The sequence below is a fragment of the Phyllobates terribilis genome, unplaced genomic scaffold, assembly GCF_046119375.1.
Source record: "Phyllobates terribilis strain yellow unplaced genomic scaffold, ASM4611937v1 Scaffold_4__5_contigs__length_816908805, whole genome shotgun sequence".
Classification (NCBI taxonomy): Eukaryota; Metazoa; Chordata; class Amphibia; order Anura; family Dendrobatidae; genus Phyllobates; species Phyllobates terribilis.
Window position 1 is genome coordinate 313,008,281 of NW_027362764.1, and position 23,092 is coordinate 313,031,372.

The 23,092-nt window shown below is 44.4% G+C and overlaps 1 protein-coding gene across 1 annotated transcript in view; it reads left to right on the forward strand.

Moving 5' to 3' along the window:
• The window catches only part of TGFBR1 (transforming growth factor beta receptor 1), a 91,012-nt gene that overhangs the window by 11,121 nt on the left and 56,799 nt on the right, over nt 1-23,092 (forward strand). The window contains exon 3 of the mRNA XM_073678389.1: nt 4,410-4,649. Coding sequence (XP_073534490.1) covers nt 4,410-4,649 — 240 coding nt within the window. The remainder of the gene's footprint in view (nt 1-4,409; nt 4,650-23,092) is intronic.

A 23,092-nucleotide genomic window follows, 5' to 3' on the forward strand; every position in this document is an offset into this window, starting at 1 on the left:
ACAATTCAGGAATCTTGTTTTTGTTTTGTTTTTTTATGCTGTTCTGCTTGTGGTAAAATTGATAAAGCAGCTTTATTCTTCAGGTCCAGTACATTTATAGCGGTACCACATTTATATATTTTTTTCATTTTTTGGCGCTTTTGCACAATAAAAAGTGTTTTATAGAAAGAATTGTTTTGTATTGCTTTTTTCTGTGAGCTATAACTTTTTTATTTTTCGGCTGATGGAGCTGTGATGGTGGCTTGTTTTTTTGCAGGACAAGATGACGTTTTCAGCGGTACCATTTTTATTTACATTTTGTCTTTTTGATCGCGTTTTATTCCATTGTTTGGCGATATGATGGTAAAGCATCGTTTTTTATTTATTTTTTTTACCATGTTCTCTAAAGGAGTTAACTAATTACTTCGTTAGGAGTTAGCTAATGACCCAAGACTAATATCCTCAATAATCCGAACCTCCCACTCCCGTCTCTAAGATTACTTGCTGGGCCAATTTTTTGCAACACCCTACCCAGGACAATTTGATTAAACCCCGATACCCAAAGTTTTAAGCGCGCCCTAAAAACTTTCTTTAGACTGGCTTATCGCCTCCCCACACTTACCTAACTGTCCCTGTTTTGCCCATACAAAATTTTCTTCAAAACCAGGACCTTAGTATCATCTGTTCACACACATCCCCATGCATTTAACAGCCCCCTGTGTCTGTACTTCCACACATAACGGCTGGTTACCTGTTTATGCAGCATTATGTGTATATCCTATTTATTGTATTGATGGTTGGACCATACAACACAAGCAATTTACCTTTTCACCATTCGTATTTCCCCTATTTCCTCATAGATTGTAAGCTTACGAGCAGGGCCCTCACTCCTTTTGGTATACGCTGATTTATGTGTTGCTCTGTAATGTCATGTTAATTTTGTCCGAAGGCGGGGACAGTGATGCTAGCTTTGTTAGGCACCTAGCTCACGTGTCACAACACCGCATGAGAGGTGAGTATGAGCTTTTTTTATTTGATCGGGGCCAAGTGTGGGGGTATGACAAGGAATTGTCCAAGTAATGGACTACTTCTTTAATCTTCAGTGCCATGAAAAAAAGCAGCTGTGAGGATTAAGGCCTCTTAATAAGATAAGATAAGATATACTTTATTTATCCCGGAGGAAATTGCGGTATCACAGCAGCAGAACACAGATCTCGAACATGACACATATGATAACATAACATTTGGAATGCTTTAGACATTGCTTTTCAGACATTTGTTAAACACCCCCATAGCTGTTGGAACAAACGATCTCCTGTATTTTTCCTTTTTACACCTTAGTTGTATTAGGCGATTGCTGAATGTGCTCTTCTGTTTCGCAAACAGTTCATAAAGCGGGTGTGTGTTGTTGCCCATTATAGCTCTGCACTTCTTCTTAATCCTATCCTCTACCACCTCTTCAAAAGTCCCAAGCTGTAGGCCCACCGTCGCGCTAGCCTTCTTTATAAGTTTGTTGAGCTTGTTGGCGTCAGCAACACGCACACTGTTACCCCAGCAAATTATTGCCGCAAAGGTGGCACTAGCCACAATGGATTGGTAGAACACCTCAAGTATTTTGCCACACACATTAAAAGACCTTAACTTCTTTAGGAAGTACAATCTACTCATCCCCTTCTTGTAGACCTTCTCCATGTGGCACTTCCAGTCTAGCTTGCTATCCAGGTAAACCCCCAAATATTTGAAACTGTCCACCATCTCCACATCCTGACCGTCAATGGTAACAGGTAGGCATACCTTCTTGCACCTTCCATAGCTCATCACCAACTCCCTGGTTTTCTTAACATTTAGTTCTAGATGGTTAGCCTGGCACCATACTACAAAGTCCGCAACCACCCTTCTATATTCCTCTTCATCCTGGTCCTTCCCAATACCGCCAACTATCACAGAGTCATCCGAGTACTTCTGGAGGTGACAACGGTCTGATTTATACTGAAAGTCAGCTGTGTACAATGTAAAGAGGAATGGCGACAGCACTGTTCCCTGCGGGGCTCCGACACTGCTCAGTACACTATCTGACGTAGCCGTCCCCCACCTAACAAACTGTGGCCTATCCGACAGGTAGTCAATTATCCAATTCACAAGTCCCTCATCCACCGCCATTTTAATCAACTTTCCACGCAGTAAGAGTGGCTGTAATGTGTTGAACGCACTAGAGAAATCAAAGAACAAAGCACGCACTGTGGTTCCATCATTGTCCAAAAAGGAATGTACTGTTTGTAGCAGAGACGCTATAGCATCGTCCACCCCCAGTCCCTGCCGGTACGCAAACTGAAGAGCATCAGTATGCGCCATCACCCTCGGACACAAGTGAGCAAGTACTATTCTCTCCAAGGACTTCATCGCATGCGATGTTAAGGCCACCGGTCTATAGTCCCCCGGGGAAGCCGGGAAGGCTGCTCTAAAAACGGCTTGTTGGTGTTGGTTAAAGAGGTTAATATAATACTTTTGTTTTAGGGTACATGCCCACGATCTGGAATAGCGTTTTGGACGCAGCTTTTTTGAGCTGCATTCTTCTTTGCAAGCACAGTGAGTGGAATTTATAGAAATCCCATGCCCACTGTGCTGCGTAAACTCTCCTCGCTTACGAGCCGCAGCATGTTAATTTTTGTAGCGTAGATGCTAGTCTCCTCTGTGTATTTTCCCTATAGACTTTCATTTAGATGCAGTAAATCCGCATGGTTAACTAAACACATGCATTTTAAAGTGCTTAATTTGAACACAGCATTTTGGACGCAGCGAAAATACAAAGCATCCAAAACTCTAATACCTGATTGTGGGCACGTACCCTTACATGGAATTGTGGTTTTAATTCTCCCCACTGGTAGATCTGGAAAAGAGTGTGTCTTGTTAGTGAGATGCGTATCCTTTCATGATCTGCCAGGCATTACAGGCCTTGACTAAGGAGTTCTAAGGTCAGAAATGCATTGCCTGGAAATGACTATTTATTTGTTAAAAACAAGCAAACAGGAGTAGCAATAGCGCTCATACTATGTATGAAAATATTCTGGTAAGAAAAAACTCATAATCATAAAAGTAGCTTGTGTCAAATTAGTGCACACCAAGTAAGAATAGCAACAAACTGTAATAGTCAACACTATACTCGACGAGGTCCATCTGCGCTAGCTCACGCTATAGTCTTCTAATCACACTATCCAAATGGACTCTATCCAGGCTAACAATGTGTGCGTCAATGACTAGGTATAACACATACTGTTGTGTTGCTTCTGAAGATAGAAAAGCTAAATAAAATATCCATATATATCAATATATCAGGGCTCGACAAACCCAGGCGCCTGGTCGCCAGTGGCGCCTAGAAAATGTTGTCTGGCGCCTAGCCCACACACCCGCCCGCCCACTCACTGTCGGGGCCCGGGCCCACACACCCGCCCGCCCACTCACTGTCGGGGCCCTGGCCGCTTCCTCGGCACCTGTTCAGGGACGCAGGCGCTGCTTGATTGCCGGCACTCCCCCCAGACATGGCCGCGCGCTGTCCGGCTGTGTCTGCTAGTAATGACACGGCAGGGGCGACGGCACTGCACCTTTTAATTGTGCTTGTGTGTCGCTCCTGCCGCGTCATTACTAGCAGACACAGCCGCACAGCGCGCGGCCATGTCTGGGGGAGTGCCGGCAATCAAACATCGTCGGAGCGGAGGTCCTGCACAGATGGGCGGGAGGGGCCCGGACCCGACCGCAAGTGGGCCCCTCTGATGTTCCAGGGCCATGAAGTCTGTGACACGCCGGGGGCCCTGCACTGCCCCATACCCGAGGAGCTGCTGGACAGGACACTGGACCGGGGACAGGTGAGTGAGGCTTCCCCAATCCCCATATTAAAAATATTAGTAATGGGTCTGTGTGAGTGCATGTATGTGAATGTCAGTGTATATGACTGTGTATATATATATTTGTCTGTTTTATCTATGTGTATGTCTGTGTACATATGTCTGCGTACCGTGTGTGCGCGCGCATATGTCTGCGTATGTGAAGGATGAGGGGGCAGGCTGGGCCATGTGTAATAAATATATATATATATATTTATTTCTCCGCCGTATCTGTGCATCATGAATCGTGTATGTGTTAAAAGGGCCCACTGAGACTCTTTCGCCCGGGGCCCAGAAAAACCTGGAGCCGGCCCTGGGGGGAAGGATCGCTGTGGCCGGGGGCCCGTTCTCATCTCCCGCTACCTGTGTAAGTACATACAAAGGCCGTGCTCCCCGGGGAGACGCCGTGTGTGAGGGGGTCTATATGTACAGTTTGTCAACAAAAAAAATTCTGGCTCCTAAATTTTTTGGCTGGCTCCTAGATTCTGAACAACTTTGTCGACCCCTGCAATATATATTATAATATAATATATATCTTGTGTTTCCTTACAGTTACATCACACAAACCTTCAACCACTTTTACTCCAGTGGAGTTGGCAGCCATCATTGCTGGTCCTGTATGTTTCATCTGCATTCTACTGATGATCGTCTTGTACATTTGCCATAACCGTACAGTTATCCATCATCGGGTTCCTAATGAAGAAGACCCTTCATTGGATCGTCCGTTCATATCTGAGGGGACAACGCTTAAAGATTTAATATATGATATGACCACTTCTGGATCTGGCTCAGGTATGTTTTCTTAATTTAATGGGATGAATTACATCTAAACAATGCGTGTATTTAGAGGGGCATTTTTTTTTTACTTTGCCTTCATATGAATATTAGTTAATTTGAGATGAATTCACTTGTTCTAGAAGTGCTTCAGCAGGAAGCACCAGTACCTCAATACATGAGTGGTAACTAGTGTTGAGCATTCCGATAACGCGAATATCGGTCGATACCCGATATTTCAGTATCGGAGTTCCGATACGGAGTTCCGATACTTTTAGAATATCGAATACCGGAATCGGAAGTTCCCATAATGCCTGCGCTCTGCACCCTTCCTGGGCTATTAATATCAGCCCCCAGCTGTCTGCCTAGCCTTTGCTAGCTATTAAAATAGGGGGGATCCCACGTCATTTTTTTTGGGGTCCCCCATTTTAATAGCTAGTAAAGGCTAGGTATTCAGCTGGGGGCTGATATTAGTAGCCTGGGAAGCTCCGTGGGTATTACCCCCTTCCCAGGTTTCAAACATCTGCCCCAGCCGTCTGCTTAACCTCCGCTAGAGACTAAAATTACGGGGAACCTCACGCTAATTTTTTTTTTTTTAATAAATCCTTTATTTTAACACTAAATGACAAGTACAGTAATCAACACTGTCACTGTACTTCATATATATGTGACTGACATGTTTCTATCTATCTAATATATGTGATTCTCTATTCTTTCTATTCTAAATTGTCGGGTACCGGTGTATGCCGCTGCTGAATTGCCGGCTTTTCATGTTTCACTGGGAGTACTGTTCCCATCGATTTGGGCAACCACCTCCCCCAATACATTCTACATTATTCTTAGTTGTTTTCCTTCATGTAGAATTAACCTACAAGGAAAGAAAGGGTTTATTTTCATTCCGATATTTCTGTCCCATTGACTTGCATTGGTTTCCGGTATCGGAATCGGCGATATCCGATACTTTTTGAGTATCGACCCGATCCAATCCGATATTTCCTGATATCGGAAGGTATCGCTCAACACTAGTTGTAACATATGAGTCACAGTTGAGGTTTTATTAAGAAAATAGGTAAATGTTTGTGTAACTGCTGCCATCACATTTACTAATAGTAATTTAGTGTATTTTAGGGCCATAGGACACTCCTTGCCACAAGATGCACTCCAGGTTTAGTCAGCAGAAAATGGGGAAAACCTATTTCCTACTAACTTAAAATTTCCTTGACCATGTGACATGGAGGGGGCAATAACACAAATTTTATTGCATTAGGGTAAAATAGGGAGATCTATTGTTTGTGCTTCTCTGTAGTATTTTATACACACAGCTTTACAGAACTCACATTATTTATGCTCTATGCAGTTTTAACTGCTGTGCTATATACACATAAACGCACAGCTCTGATACACGTACAGTTGCTTGCAAAAGTATGCACCCCCCTTGACTTTTTACCTATTTTGTTATATTACAACATGTTTTAATATTTTTTAATCTTGATTTGTGTGTGATGCATCAGCAATAAATAGTCTAACTTGGTGAAGTGAAAAAAAAAATATAGACAAAAATGTAATATATACTATCAAATAACTAAAAATTGCCATGTCCACATCCGATTTATGATTGTTTGCAGCCACCCTTAAATGGACAGCAGCAATTGTGACAGGGCCTAGCATGCCACTGAATCTGGGTGACCCCCGAGACTTTCCCGGCCTGGAGTCATCATGACAGCAATCAGCAAAGTGTTATTGCAATTCTGAGGTGCCCATTGGGGATAGAGAGCCCCAGCTTTTACAGCAGGGTGTTAACTATAATATGCTTCTGACACTCCTTGGACTTGGTGAAAATTAGAATCTAAACTTAGTTTTATTCAACTATATAGCAACTATTCCATGATGTAGCAAGTTTATCATACCATACCATGTCCTCTTTGAGTAGTTAAATAGCAGTGTATTTGGTATTTACTGTGAGAGAATAATATAGTAATATATTTATATTATAAATGAATATAATTATACATATATTTATATAATATATTAGCTATTGAACCCACTCTACGCCTGGGTGGCGAGCATTTTTATTGGTATATGGTCTCCCATCCTGTTATGTGCTGCCCCCTTGCATACAAAAGAAAAAAAAAATCTCCCTTGCAGTTCGTCCTCGATCTCCGGCGAGTCTGGAGGAGGAGTGTGGAAACTGAGTTTGCGCCTGCACATTGCGCAATCTCTGGCGCCATTCTGTTAGACAAATTTGCACACTGCAAATTTGTCTTCAACAAAATGGTGCCGGAGATTGCGCTATGCGGACAGAGGAATGCATCTACTGTATGTGTATGTACATATACCGTACAGACCAAAAGTTTGGACACACCTTCTCATTTAAAGATTTTTCTGTATTTTCTTGACTATGAAAATTGTACATTCACACTGAATGCATCAAAACTATGAATTAACACATGTGGAATTATATACTTAACAAAAAAGTGTGAAACAACTGAAAATGTGTCTTATATTCTAGGTTCTTCAAAGCAGCCACCTTTTTGCTTTGATGACTGCTTTGCACACTCTTGGCATTCTCTTGATGAGCTTCAAGAGGTAGTCACCAGAAATGGTCTTCCAACAATCTTGAAGGAGTTCCCAGAGATGCTTAGCACTTGTTGGCCCTTTTGCCTTTACTCTGCGGTCCAGCTCACCCCAAACCATCTTGATTGGGTTCAGGTCTGGTGACTGTGGAGGCCAGGTCATCTGGCGTAGCACCCCATCATTCTCCTCCTTGGTCAGCCCTTACACAGCCTGGAGGTGTGTTTGGGGTCATTGTCCTGTTGAAAAATAAATGATGGTCCAACTAAACGCAAACCGGATGGAATAGCATGCCACTGCAAGATGCTGTGGTAGCCATGCTGGTTCAGTATGCCTTCAGTTTTGAATAAATCCCCAACAGTGTTCCAGCAAAGCACCCTCACACCATCACACCTCCTCCTCCATGCTTCACGGTGGGAACCAGGCATGTAGAGTCCATCCGTTTACCTTTTCTGCGTCGCACAAAGACACAGTGGTTGGAACCAAAGATCTCAAATTTGGACTCATCAGACCAAAGCACAGATTTCCACTGGTCTAATGTCCATTCCTTGTGTTCTTTAGCCCAAACAAGTCTCTTCTGCTTGTTGCCTGTCCATAGCGGTGGTTTCCTAGCGGCTATTTTACCATGAAGGCCTGCTGCACAAAGTCTCCTCTTAACAGTTGTTGTAGAGAAGTGTCTGCTGCTAGAACTCTGTGTGGTATTGACCTGGTCTGTAATCTGAGCTGCTGTTTACCTGCGATTTCTGAGGCTGGTGACTCAGATAAACTTATCCTCAGAAGCAGAGGTGACTCTTGGTCTTCCTTTCCTGGGGCAGTCCTCATGTGAGCCAGTTTCTTTGTAGCGCTTGATGGTTTTTGCAACTGCACTTGGGGACACTTTCAAAGTTTTCCCAATTTTTCGCACTGACTGACCTTCATTTCTTAAAGTAATGATGGCCACTCGTTTTTCTTTACTTAGCTGCTTTTTTCTTGCCATAATACAAATTCTAACAGTCTATTCAGCTGTGTATCCACCAGACTTCTGCACAACACAACTGATGGTCCCAACCCCATTTATATGGCAAGAAATCCCACTTATTAAACCTGACAGGGCACACCTGTGAAGTGAAAACCATTTCCGGTGACTACCTCTTGAAGCTCATCAAGAGAATGCCAAGAGTGTGCAAAGCAGTCATCAAAGCAAAAGGTGGCTACTTTGAAGAACCTAGAATATAAGACATATTTTCATTTGTTTCACACTTTTTTGTTAAGTATATAATTCCACATGTGTTAATTTATAGTTTTGATGCCTTCAGTGTGAATGTACAATTTTCATAGTCATGAAAATACAGATTTTTCTTTAAATGAGAAGGTGTGTCCAAACTTTTGGTGTGTGTGTATATGTAGATAGATATAGATTTGTCTGGTTGCCCTCATGAACCTAAGTATATCAATAAAGACGAAGTGGTAGTTTGGGCTTCTTACCTGTACATGGCATATGGGCAGTGAGTACGTTGCGTACATGACATTAAAACGTACGACCCTTTCCATATGCGGTGGCAGTTTTCAATGTCTTGGGTGTGTCGACTAGCATCTTTTTTTTTTTTTTTTTTTTTGAAACACATGTTTTTGTGGGTTAGGAAGTTAGGGTTAAAGGTTTTTATCAGCAATTTTTCCATTTCCAACAAAATTTACAAAACCATATTTTTTTTTTTAGGGACCACATCACATTTGAATTGACTTTGAGGGGCCTATATGATAGAAAATACCCAGAAGTGACACCATTTAAAAACTTCACACTTTAAAGTGCTGAAAACCACGTTCTAGAAGTTTATTAACCCTTTAGGTGCTTCACAGGAATTAAAGCAATGTGTAAGGAAAAAATGAACATTTTAAGTTTTCCCACAGAAATGTTGCTTTTAGTCCCAAATTTTTATTTTTTCACAGGGGTTACAGGAGAAATTAAACCCCAAAACTTGTTGTGCAATTTCTCCTGAGCACAGCAGTTCCCCTTGTGTTGAACAAAACTGCTGTTTGAACACAAAGTAGAGCACAAAAGGGAAGGCGCACTATTTGAGTTTTCGACCGCAGATTTGGCCAGAATAGACACTGGATGCCATGTTGCATGTGATGAGCCCCCAAGGTGCCAAAAAGCAAAAAAAAAAAAAAAACCCACAAGTGACTGCATATTGTAAACACCCCTCAAGGAATTTGTCTAGAGGTTTGGTGAGCATCTTGAACCCGCGGGTGCTTCATGGAATTTAAAAAAAATTGGACCATGAAAATGAAAAATAACACCTCCCATCCCCCCCCACCCCACAAAAATGTTGCTTTAGGTTCACATTTTTCATTTTCACAAGGGTAACATGAGAAAGACAGTGCAATTTCTCCTGATTACGCCAGTGACTCATATGTTGGGGAAAAATACTTCTTGGCCACACAGAGCTACAAAAGAAAGTAGTGCCGTTTTGGGATGACTTGCCTTGTATGGTTTGCAGGCATCATGCTGCTTTTGGTGTGCCCTTGTACTGCTAGAAGAGCAGTTAGACCCCCACAAATGATCTCATTTTGGAAACTACACCTCTCAAGGAATTCATCTAGTGATGCGTTTTTTTTTTTTTTTTTGTCTTTTTTTTATTATAACGCCTGCATGTGAAAATTAAAAATTACATTTTTTACACAAATGGTTTTGGCCCCAAATTTTTATTTTCAAAACAATAGGTAGAAATGGACTTAAACATTTTCTAAAGCAATTTCTTTCGAATGCAGCAATACCTTATATGTGGGCATACGAAGGACTTAGAAGAGAGAGAGTTCCTTTTGACTTTTAGGGAACAGATTTTCAGAGCCCCTAAGCATTCAAAATAGCAGAAATCTGTAAAAAGTAACCCTATTTTGCAAATTACACTCAAATCTAGGGGTGTAGTAACTATTTTGACCCCACTATCTTATTCCAGAAATAAGTGTGCTGTGAAAATTGCAAATAAGCCATTTCAGTGCCCAATACTTAGTGCCCAACTTGTGCTTTCGGATACATGTGCCCCATAGATTGTTAAAAGCATTGTACAGGACCTAAAAATTGACAACTCATCTCACTATAAGATTGGTGGGGGTCCGTCACTCTAACTATCAGCTGAAACTGCTTCAGCAGCATCCCGAACTATGGCTATGTCCACACTGTGCTTGCGGACATTGTTGGGTGCATACGTTCGGGTGGTATGCGCCCATCAGTGTGCACTGTCAGGATGGATCCCGAAGCATCCGTCCACCATAGGGATCCACAACAAAGACATGTATCGCCTGATATACATCTCCTTGCTGGTTCCCCTGTATAGGAACATGCAATCTGCTGCTCTTTCCTATACCTTTATATAAGTGCATGTGGGTCACATGGAGACTGGAAGATCAACTTTTAGCCTGCGTCTTGGGAATGGTCGACCATGGTGACGTTACAGTTTACATCTGGAAAAGTTTTAAGTGATGTACGGGCTATATACAACAACCCTGTACATAGCATTGTGGCCGCTGCCTGAATACTGAAGTATATTCACTTCAATGGGAAATAAAGCTCCGTACTCCTCTACTAAGCAATGTGCAGGGCTGCTGTGTTCTGCTCGTACATCGCTTCGGTCCGGCCGCTATCGGAGCAGTTTTCAGCTGATTAGTGGGTGTGCTCGTGTCAGACCCCACCGATCTTACATTGAAGAACTATCCAGCGGACATGTTTCTATATCTAATCTATGTGTGATGCTCTATTCCTTCTTGTCTAAATTGTCGGGTACCGGTGTATGCCGCTGCTGAATTGCCGGCCGGCTTTTTTAAAGAGAGCGTCTTCTGAGCAGTTTGTCAGCTTTTGTGTTTCTATGTGTTCTTGTTTGCCTGCCATTGGTTTTAACGGTGTTCTAAGGTGTTCGACGAACAGTTTCACGAACATCCCGGTGTTCGATGAACCGAACCCGAACACTACGGGGGTGGCTCAACACTACTTATAACATGTAACAGATCAGTGTGCTTGTAACTCCTTTTATTACACCCTGCTTGTGTTATCTGTTGAGATGAGTAGGAGAAAGAATTCAAACATAGCGACAAGCTAAAAGACTTCACTAGGGGGGATCCTCCAGAAACTTCCAGATTATGGAAAGGCACAATATTCTCGACAATCAAAACCACTGAACAATGTAAGAGTCATATGTCGAATGATGAGGGAGGGGGGGTGTCGTGGGATGTTCTGAGACGTTGTGCCTGTTCCAAATTAAAATAGTAAAATTCATATACATGCACGGAAGAACTACACTGATACTTTTGAGCATCAGGGAAGGTCTGCCTTTATTACATCTTTGGTCCGGGTTTTATAGTTTAATAGTCATATATGGTAACAATATGATTGGCTCAGCTTATCTCTACATATGTGCTGGCATTAGCATACATGCATCTCATTGGCTAAAGGTAATTCTGTCTACACCCATCTTTTGGATTTTAGGAATGTCTCACTTTCTAGTTTCTTTTCTCTTTCCTATGTTTTCTATAAGTCTTCAGACAGACATTCCTAAGGGACCCCTTATCTAAAAACACATACTGGCTCAAACTACATTTAAGAAATCAAAAGATGGACTTAGGCAGTGTGCCCACGTAGCGTTTTTCAAGCGTTTTTGATGCGGAATTTCCGCAGCGGAAACGCTTGTAAAACGCTTGGTAACCCGCACCCCATGGTCCCCAATGGGATTCCGCAAGTTCTATGCACATGCTGCGTATTTTTCCGCAGCGTTTATGCTGCGTTCAAAAATCCGCAGCATGTCATTTAATTTTGCGTTTCCGCAAGCGGAATTGCCTTTGTCCAATGCATAAAAAACGCAAGGCAATTCCGCATGTGGAAAATGCGTGATAAACGCGCGAAAAATGCACGATAAACGCGTGCGGAATTCCGCATGCGTTTTTCCGGGAGAGGACTTGCATTTATGAAGCAGAAATTTTCTGCTTCATAAATGCAACGTGGGCACATAGCCTTAGAATCTCCAAGATGGAGTCAGGATACATACATATAAATCCTGCTCTCACAATTCCCTTCTCTTGTTGCAGTGGATGGCTGTTCCAGCTAAAGTGCCCTTCTACAGACTCCCCCAGATATGAGTTAGTGGTGGTAATGGAACTGCAGTAGGAGGAACCTAAATGCTTTAGATCAATGGTACATGCTAAACTCTGGAAACAAGTGTAATTCCCCCCATTGGCCTTTACACTTTCAGGGTTGATAAGGGGATACAACTGCAGGAGCAGTATTTTATTTTCCTTCTGTAGCAGAAAATGCCAGAATTGGGCAGGAGAAAGAAATGAGGTTTGTCTAGTCGCTTATAGGGAAGGACACCAAGAATAAGTCTTTGGAAGTATTAAGTTGCGGGCGATCGGTCCCTGTTATCCTTAAGATAAGTGTCCTAATCGGTCAGTGCCCCCCAGGATATTTATGCCTATAACATATATAGTCCTGCGCCTGTGATACAAGGGTTCTTTATCATCAAATATATGGCAAGACTGTTGTTAGACTTAAAAGTAAGGCAGGATCCTACTGTTCCACGTTTGGAAACATATTCTGGTTGTAGCATAGTCATTCTAGTAAGGAGGCTTCTACCCATGCTGTCCGTCTTTTTTCATGCTACAGAAGGATTGTAGGCCCAGTCTTCCCCAATGTTCCACTCCACCATACTCCAGGACTTAGAATCAGACCCATAGCCAGTATTGGTGGTGGTGACATACAGTTGTACTCAAATTCTGCCGGGGTATGTTAACTTTTTTCTTTTCTTGGCCTTGTTTCAGAGAATATGAATTCTATAACCATGAGTGGAGAAAAAAGTTTTTTTTATTGGTTGGGTGAAGCCATTTATTGTCTAACTACTGTGTTTTCTCTTTTTAAATCTTAATGACAACCAAAAACATCCAAATGACCCTGATCAAAAGTTCACATACCCCAATTCTTAATACCGTGTATTGCCCCCTTTAACATCAATGACCACTTCAAGTCTTTTGTGGTAGTTGTGGATGAGGTTCTTTATTTTCTCAGATGGTAAAGCTGCACATTCTTCTCGGCAAAAAGCCTCCAATTCCTGGGCTGTCTAGCATGAGCTGCGTGCTTGAGATCTCCCCAGAGTGGCTCAATCATATTGAGGTCAGCAGACTAAGATGGCCACTCCAGAACCTTCACTTTTGTTCTGCTATAGCCAATGACAAGTCGACTTTGCCTTGTGTTTTGGATCGTTGTCATGTTGGAACGTCCCACTTAGTCCCATGCGTAGCTTTCTTGCTGATGAGTGCAAATTTGCCTCCAGTATTTGCTGATAACATGCTGCATTCATCTTTCCTTCGACTTTTACCAAGTTTCCTGTGCCTTTTGTAGCTCACACATCCCCAAAACATAAGTGATCCACCTCCGTGCTTTACTGTAGGAATGTGTTCCTTTCCTCAGGCCTTGTTGACCTCTCTCCAAATGTAACGTTTATGGTTGTGGACAAAATGTTAAATTTTGGTCTCATCACTCCAAATTACCTTGTTCTAGTAGTTTTGAGGCTTGTCTCTGTGCTGTTTGGCGGATTGCAGGCGATATACTTTTGGACATTTGTGCAGTAATGGCTTTCTTCTGGCGACTCGACCATGCAGCCCATTTTTTCTTCAAGTGCCTCCTTATTGTGCTTCTTGAAACAGCCACACCGCTAGTTTTCCTGAATTTCAGCTGATGTTTGTGGGTTTTTCTTTGCATCCCGAAAATTTTCCTGGCAGTTGTGGCCGACATTATTTTTTATTTTTTTTTTTTGTCTCCCTGACCGTTGTTTGGTTTTTACAGACCTCCTGATTTTCCATTTGTTAATCACAGTTTGAACGCTGCTGACTGGCATTATCAATTCCTTGGATATCTTTTTGCAGCACTTTCCTGTGTTTTACAGTTCAACTACCTTTTCTCTTTCCCCATGACGGCACCACGGAGAGAGGGGTTCCGCCCTTCAAGGATAGGAAACCTACAGATAAAAAGGGCGGCACCTCTCTCCTGCATCAGTTGGTTTCCTGTCCTTGACGGGACCTACAGATGAAAAATCCTGAAAAAAGAAGAAAGAAGATTTTACTTACCAGGCCCGACCAGTCCGGCTCAGGCAGCGGGGGTTCCCTGCCTCTTCTGGTGCGGTGTCCTGAAGTGCTACAGCTGGGGTCAGCAGGCCTCTAGGGTGGCAGGGAGACGCGAAACAAGCGTGGTCTCCTGTGGCGTCGGGCCCAGGCAGTAAGTATAGGGGACCGGGGCTCGGGTTGAGAGTAGGCCTGAGCCCTGGGTCAGGGCCTGGGCCTTCTGCAGCGCGCGCCCCGCATGCTTGCCGGATAGCAATTCGGCGTTTGGGCGGGTGCGCACGCGCTGACGCTCCCCCACGCGTGCGCCGGAAGTGACGCGAAGGCGCCCGGAAGTGACGCGGCCGCAGGTCCCTATGGGAGCGGCAAGTTCAAACGCGCGCGCGCGTGGGAAAGGTAATATGTAGGACACAGAGGGGGGCACTCCCCGCATCGGTGTTGGAGGGAGAGGGGGCGGTCCCCTGCATAGCTTAAATAGCCAGGGAAGCAATGGGAAAATGCTTCCTGGCATACGTTGAAATCAGCAGTATGAGTGACCAGGAGGTGCAGTCCCTGCGCCCCCACTCACCATCACCATAGCCTCAGAGGAAACGCACGAAAGGACCTTCCTGCGGCCCTCATCGTCAACATACTCAAGGTGACGGAGGAAGCAGTCGGTCCGGCAGGTCTTCACAGCGTGGCGAAGATTCCGGCATGGCATCAGCCTCGGCGAAAGACCCAGCTACCAGAGCAGGTTCCTCTTCGAATGCGGTGTTCCTCTCTCTTTCATCTGGGCGGTAAGTGATCTTCGTGAAAGCTCACTTGTAACTTGGGCCCTACCCCCTCTCTTTTTTCTTCCTAGGGAAGGAAGAGCACGGGGAAATTTAAACACAGGGCCTGCGCACTTTGCGCAGCGGATCTACCCACCACCTGCCAAAAGAGACTATGTAGCTCATGCATCGAGCAAACTATCTGTGAGGAGACCCCTAAGTTTGCTACCGATCTCAGATCCCTGATAAAATCGCAAGTCGAAGATACCTTTTAAATCCTTCCAAAAGGGGGGGAAGAAGCATAAAAAAAACTAGGTACCTTTCCCCGGAGTCAGAGTCTAGTAAATCAGATGAGGAAGTTGCAGTATCTGAATCATCCTGTTCATCATCTGCTTCCTCATTTTCAGAGGACGGTGGTCGTAACGGTTTCCCTATAGACGGAACAGATGGCTTAATCAAAGCAGTTAGGTCCACCATGAGGTTTGTAGATCCTCATCCCAAAAAGTCCATCCAAGAGATAATGTTCAGTGGCTTAGGTCAGAAAAGAAAGACATCCTTCCCTCTTAATGATCAGGTACACGATCTGATTAAGAGAGAATGGAAGAAACCAGAGAGGAAAGGGTTGTTGGCCCCAAAAAGGAAATACCCCTTTGAGGACCCTGTATGCTCTTTCTGGAATAAAGCGCCAAAAATTGACGTGGCGATAGCAAAAGCTTCTAAAAAATATGCCCTACCGTTTGAAGACATGGGGGTACTCAAAGACCCTATGGACAAAAAAGCGGACTCCTTTCTGAAAGGAGCCTGGGAAGCGGCGGTGGGGGGGGGGGTAAAACCTGCAGTGGCAGCCACTTGTACAGCCAGATCCTTGATGGTTTGGCTGGACCAGCTGGAATCTCAGCTAAAAGACAAGGCTTCAAGGGAGGATATTATAGGGACCATCCCTGTGATGAAAGGCGCAGTGGCTTTTCTGGCAGACGCCTCAGCCGACTCCGTCAGACTGGCAGCCAGAGCAGGGAGTTTTTCAAATGCAGCTAGGCGGGCTCTATGGCTCAAATGCTGGCCAGGCGACCTCCAGACAAAATCCAAACTGTGCTCCATCCCGTGTGAAGGGGAATTTTTGTTCGGATCTACCCTGGATGACATCCTGGATAAAGCCGGGGATGACAAACGATTTCCGGTCCTCTCCGGTTCATCATTCAGGAAGGGTTTTCGGAGCAAAAAATTCATGCGAAGGAGGCCCCCCAAAGATCAGGATAGGTGGGAAGATAGGAGACAGAGGAAGGCCAAGGGGTTTATGTTCAACAGGCCCCTTAGTGACAGCAAGAAGCCCGCCCAATGAAACGCAGCCCCAGGTGGGGGGGGGGGACTGCTCCATTTCCTCCCAGCCTGGGAAAAGATTTCAAATGTGGGCTGGATTTTGGGCCTGATAAAATCTGGGCTAAAACTCCAGTTCCTCTCCACTCCCCGAGGAAATTTCACAGTAACCCCCGTAAGGTCCTCAGTGGTAGAGCAGTTGGCTCTAGAACAGGAAGTCCTAGACCTAGTGGACAGAGCGGTCCTGCAGGAGGTCCCATCTCAGGAGGCAGGCGAGGGTTTTTACCCCCCCCTATTCCTCAGGAGAAAACCGGACGGTACACTCAGGACTATCGTGAACCTGAAGAAATTAAACAAGTTCTTGAATATACAACCTTTCAAGATGGAGTCAATAAAAACTTGTGTGAAATTCCTGTTTCCAGGCTGTTTCATGACGGTCTTAGACCTAAAAGACGCCTACTATCATGTCCCCATTCACAGGGACTACCAGAAATTCCTGAGGGTAGCTATACCAATAAGGGGCACAATCAGACACTTCCAGTATGCGGCTCTTCCCTTCGGGTTAGCAATAGCCCCCAGAGTCTTCACGAAAGTGGTGTCGGAAGTCATGGCTCATCTGAGGGAGAGGAACATCCTGATAGTCCCATACCTGGACGATCTACTGGTTATAGGCAACTCGTTCAGCCACTGCAAAGACCAGCTAGCAGTAGTCATGGATTCTTTGACGAGTTTGGGATGGCTTCTAAATCTAAAAAAATCCAGATTGGAGCCAGTTCAGCTGCAGGAATACTTAGGTATCCTGTTAGATTCAAGGAGTCAGGAATGCCGTCTTCCGGAAGAGAAAGTCCAAAATATGATAGCCCGTGTGTCCTATGTGGGAAAGCATCCGGTTATGACACTAAGGGGAGCAATGTCCCTCCTAGGTTCTATGACTGCCTGCATCCCGGGTGTCCGCTGGGCTCAGTTGCACACCAGGGTCTTACAATGGGAGATTTTGGTGGCGAAAAAATCTATAAGAGGGCACTTAGACGGTCGACTGACCTTATCCTCAAAAACTTTACTTTCCCTAGCATGGTGGACAAAGGAAGAAAATCTAGGCAGGGGCGTCCCATGGACAATACCGACACCCCAGATTCTGACGACAGATGCAAGCCCCAGGGGGTGGGGGGCTCATCTAGACGACCGAGTGGCGCAGGGGGTCTGGGCAAAAGGGGTGGAAGGTTCTTCCTCCAACATGAAAGAACTTCTGGCGGTGAAGTATGGCCTATTGGAATTTCTAAACGTGCTAAAAGGTCACCACGTGAGAGTGTTCTCGGACAACCGAGTAGTGGTGGCATATCTAAATCACCAGGGGGTACCCGGTCCATCTCCCTTCTTCAGGCGTCAAGCTCCATCCTCCACGTAGCCGAGAAGAATCTAGAGTCCTTATCAGCTCTGCACATAAAAGGGTCCATGAACGTCACGGCGGACTTCCTAAGCCGGACCCAGTTGAGACAGGGCGAATGGGAGCTGAACCAGCTAGTGTTCAAAAAGATCACGAGGGCTTGGGGAATCCCATGTATAGACCTATTTGCTAACTGGAAAAACAAAAAGGTGGACACATTTTGCTCGATCAACCCCCAGGGGGAACCCAGTAGCACTAGACGCTTTTTTGATTCCATGGGACCACCAGCTAGTATATGCCTTTCCTCCGATTGTTCTCATTCCGGCAGTTCTGAGGAAGATCAGGGAAGACGAGGCGAATGTGATCCTGATCGCCCCCTTCTGGCCAAGAAGGCCTTGGTTTTCTTGGCTGAGGATCATGTCTGTCTCCGACCCCTGGGTCCTTCCGGAAGTTCCGGACCTGCTGTCTCAGGGTCCAGTACTCCACCCGCATATAACAAACCTGCACTTGACAGCTTGGAATTTGAGGTTACTCTTGAGGGATAAAGGGTTTTCCCCCAATCTAATCTCTACCTTGCTGCAGAGTAGAAAACCTGTAACTACTAGGCTCTACGGGAAAACTTGGAAGAAATTCCTTTCCTTTGCAGGTACGGATATAGTGGGGAGGCCCCCGTGTTTACCATCCTGGAGTTCCTTCAGAGGGGGTTGGAGCTGGGGTTGGCCACGAGCACGTTGAAAGTTCAGGTGGCAGCTCTGGGAGCCCTGTATAACTGCAACCTGGCAAGGTATAGATGGGTCTCCAGGTTCATCAGGGCATCTCATAGATCCAGGCCCATCCCCTCCTGGAAGGCTCCTCCGTGGGATTTAAATCTTGTTCTTTCAGCCCTGACCAGAGGCCCCTTTGAACCTCTAGGGGAAGCGTCCCTAAAAATCTTGTCCCTTAAAACGTCCCTTCTGGTAGCCCTCACCTCGGCTCGCCGCATTAGTGACATCCAAGCACTATCCGCAGGACCCCCCCTTTACGCAGATTCTAGATGACAGAGTGACACTTAGGACCGACCCTGCTTACCTTCCTAAGGTGGGATCCCTTTTTCACAGGTCACAGGAGGTCACCCTCCCTTCCTTCTGCGCAGCCCCAAAAAACAAGGGGGAAGAGGCCCTTCACACCTTGGACCTCAGGAGGTGCATTATGCAATATTTAGAGGCCACACGGGAGTGTAGGAAGGACAGGGCTCTTTTTGTGTGCTTCCAGGGATCTCGGAAGGACAGAAAGCTTCCAAAGGAACCTTGGCAAGGTGGATAAGGGAAGCCATTTCCCTGGCTTATTCCTCAAGCGGGGAAACGGCGCCAGTGGGCCTAAGGGTTCAGTCGACGAGGGCAGTGGCAGCCTCCTGGGCGGAGAAGGCCGGAGCTTCAATCGAACAGATATGTAGAGCGGCGACCTGGTCTTCTCCCTCCACGTTCTTTAAACACTACCGGCTGGATCTAACATCGTCTTGAGATCTTACCTTTGGCAGAAGGGTTCTGGAAGCGGTGGTCCCTCCCTAATCTTTACTGCTCTGCAATCTCTCCGTGGTGCCGTCATGGGGAAAGAGAATAGTTACTTACCGGTAACGAAATTTCTCGGAACCCATGACGGCACCCGTACATTCCCTCCCCTTTTTTCTTACACATGGGTGTGCACAATCGTTACTACCGGTTTGTTTAGTTACAGGGTGTGCCTGGGGAGAAAAAAAAAATACATATATAATATAAATAAAAATGCCATATTTGGTGTTACTAACCTGGCGATCCTCTCGGTGCTCTGTAAACCAACTGATGCGGGAGAGAGGTGCCGCCCTTTTTATTTGTAGGTTTCCTGTCCTTGAAGGGCGGATCCCCTCTCTCCGTGGTGCCGTCATGGGTTCCGAGAAATTTCGTTACCGGTAAGTAACTACTCTTTCCCGTAGATCCGTTGACCATTCTTTTGCTTTCCCCATGACTCACAATCCAGAAACGTCAGTGGCTGGATGAAAGAGTCTGTCTGGATCCAAGAAACTTGCTCAGCTTTTATGCACACACACTGATTACAAGCAAACAGGTCACAGGTGAGGATGTTACCTTTAGTAGCCATTCAAACCCATCTATGTCAAATTCTGAGCATGTTATCAGGCCAAAATCACCAGGGTATGTGAACTTTTGATCAGAGTCATTTGGATGTTTTTGGTTGTCATTAAGATTTAAAAAGAGAAAACAAAGTAGTTTGACAATAAATTGCTTCACCCAACCAATAACCATGAGTGGAGAAAGTTGTTTTTTTTGTTGTTGTTCATATTCTCTGAAACAAGGCCAATAAAAAAAAAAAATAAAAAAATAAAAAGTCAGGGTATGTAAACTTTTCAGCACAACTGTATATATTTTTGGGTGAGTCTATAGGTGTCCCCATGCTGCCACTCCTCCCTAGGTCAGGAGACCATGTTACACAGGTCAAATTTATAACGGACTGCAGGGTCTGAGGTATCAAACCAGACAGTGGTAACTAGCTCCCCATTCTTTCTCTCTTGGGACATAGTCTTCGATGAGCCCTCATATATCAAGGATAAAGCACAGGGTGTGTGTCCACATCACACAGTGGCTTTCTTGGGCTCAGCTATCCTCCTGTAGTGTGAGGTGTGGATCCTGTTGGGCTTTCTTTCAAATTTTACAGCTGTCATCAGGACTTGGAAGGGCCCATCAAATCAACGCTCAAGGGCTCTCCTGACGGATCTTTTTACCACCACCCAGTCTCCGGTCTGCAGGGGATGGCTCCCTTCCACAGAATCTGGATCTAGAAAAAAGTTAACTTGAGCTTATATGTTAGTTAAGCGGTTTGTAAGTTCAATAACACAAGAAGACAGCGTGTCGTGTTGCATCTGGAGCTGCTGTGGACAGGCCTCATATGGGCTGAGGCCTGTCTTTTTGTTGGGAGTGTACCTGATTGAGAAGAGTGCAAGGGGAAAGCATTCTGTCCATGGTCTGCCTGTTTTAGCCATGGCTTTCTGGATTTTCAGTTTCAGGGTCCCATTCAATCTCTTTACTCTACCGCTACTTTGTGGATAGTACACTGTATATAAGGCCTTTTACACTCACAGGGCGGACATTATTTCCTGCATTGCTTCTCCAGTAAAATGGGTGCCTCTGTTACTCTTTATCAGTGAATATGAAAAGCGGTACCAGAGCGCCAATAACAGGGCAAAAATATTAAAAGGACTGATTTATTAATACACACACAATGCGTTTCGGTGGACACAGCCACCTTCATCAGGTGTGACAAGCAGCAAACAATTGATCCTTATATACATTTGACTAGGTATACAATTACTTAAAAGGGGCGGGGCCAGATACAGAGTAATACCTCTATATTAACCCCTTGAGTTCATATATGCTCAATAGAGTAAAAAGGATTGTTATAAAATAATGCCTAATGAAGCATATAGGGTTCTTATAAAAAGGATTCGCTGTAAAAAAAAAAAAAACTTGTGAATCCTATAATCTTAATACTTCATAGGATATATTGTCATCTACCACCCTATATTTTAGATTATATAAAAAAATAATAATAATTTTTACATACAACATAAAACAATGCATAAATATAAAGTATAAAATTACAATCAGTTTCTATCATTATAATTAGGAAATGTAGACGAAGAAAGGAAAGAGAAAAAAAAAAAATCCCAAAAAAAATAATTTTTTTTTTCCCTCTAAACTTCTTCTCCCTTCTCTCTCTCTCCTCCCTCCTCCCCTCCCTCTCTCCTTTCCCCTCTTCCCTCCTTCTCTCTCTCCTCCCCCCTCCTCCTCCATATAAAAGATATATATAATAAATTTGCTAAAATATGAAAACAATTATTTAAAAAGTTGTCTTCTCTATATTAAGGTTCAAACCTTCAGGAGACAAGGTTCCCATTTTGAAAATCCAATAATTTTCACGTGTAATGAGACGATTTAGTCTATCAGGGTGTGTATCAACTATATGATCAATGATAGTTAGTTTTAGGTTATTAGGATTTTTTTTATGTTCTTTTAAGAAATGATTAGAAACACTATGTAGGGGAAAGCCGTTTCTAATATTTTGGCAATGTTTATTTAATCTGGAGTGCATTTCCTGGATAGTGCGGCCAATGTATTGCAGGCCGCAGGTGCACTGGAGCAGATATATCACATATGAGGACTGACATGTAAGTCTAAAGCGAATGGGATATATCTCTCCAGTGACCGCAGAGACGAATGTTTTGGCTCCGTTATCAATGGATTGACAGCATAAGCATTTAGGGACATTACATTTATAACATCCATTATTGCTAATAGGAGCTGAATGGTTCGGTCTTCTACCAATTGTTGTATTGCTAGGGGCTATATAGTTTCCTAGATTTTTACTCCTCCGATATATGACATGAGGAAATTCCGGTAAATGACCAGTTAATATTGGATCATTACTTAAAATGAACCAGTATTTTTTTAATAAACTGGATAACACTTGCGTAGGTTTACCATAAGTAGTAATCAGATTTAAACTGAAATCGTTGTTTGGCTCTTGGCTGGAGGGAGCAATTTAATTAAAATTACTACCCTGGTTTTCCAAGCTGCGCTGCCTTAACCCCTCCGGAACGCTGCCGGGGGTGTTGGTGAAGCTGGGCGTCTATCTCGGCATTACATGCTACTAACCTGACCACGTGATATACCACGAAGAGATCAGGATCTGTGAACGCCGCTGGAAATAGATGACAGCCACCAACAGAGCAGAGCTTGTGGAGCTTTACACTGGGGTTGTGCAGAGGTGCACAACTTCATAAGGTTAGTAGCCATCCCCACACCCCTCTACAAATTGCAATACTAAGTCACCCATTGCGCCTTGTTCTCTCCTCTCTTTACATCTGTTACTCTTTATGGCCTCAGGCACTCTGTATCTGCAGACGACTTCTGAAATTAGTCTCTTTGCTGTAGCCTTGGCGGTGGTTTACACACTGGGTATGCTTCTGTACATCGTGAGAAGAGGTCAACACATGCAAGTACATACTCAAGTTTAAATTTTGGGAAGTTGAATGTAGTCCTTCTGAAGACACTGGAACAGGTACAGGGGCATCAGTGTGTGTCTCATAGGCATCTTTTTGATGCTTCTCACATTGTTGAGCACTTGGGTCAGACAGGCTTGAACGTGTTTTGCTGCAGTGACACTGAACCCAGGAGCGTACCCATGGCATTGGACGAGGTCTGTCATGGCAGTCATTGACTGGTGGGTATTGCCGTGGGTAGCTTGAGCCATCATGGGATGCAGAACTTGGGAAAGACCAACTTTTTAGTCCGCCACATGCCACAGTCCTTCTGATGACTGCACGGCTCCCTTCTCTT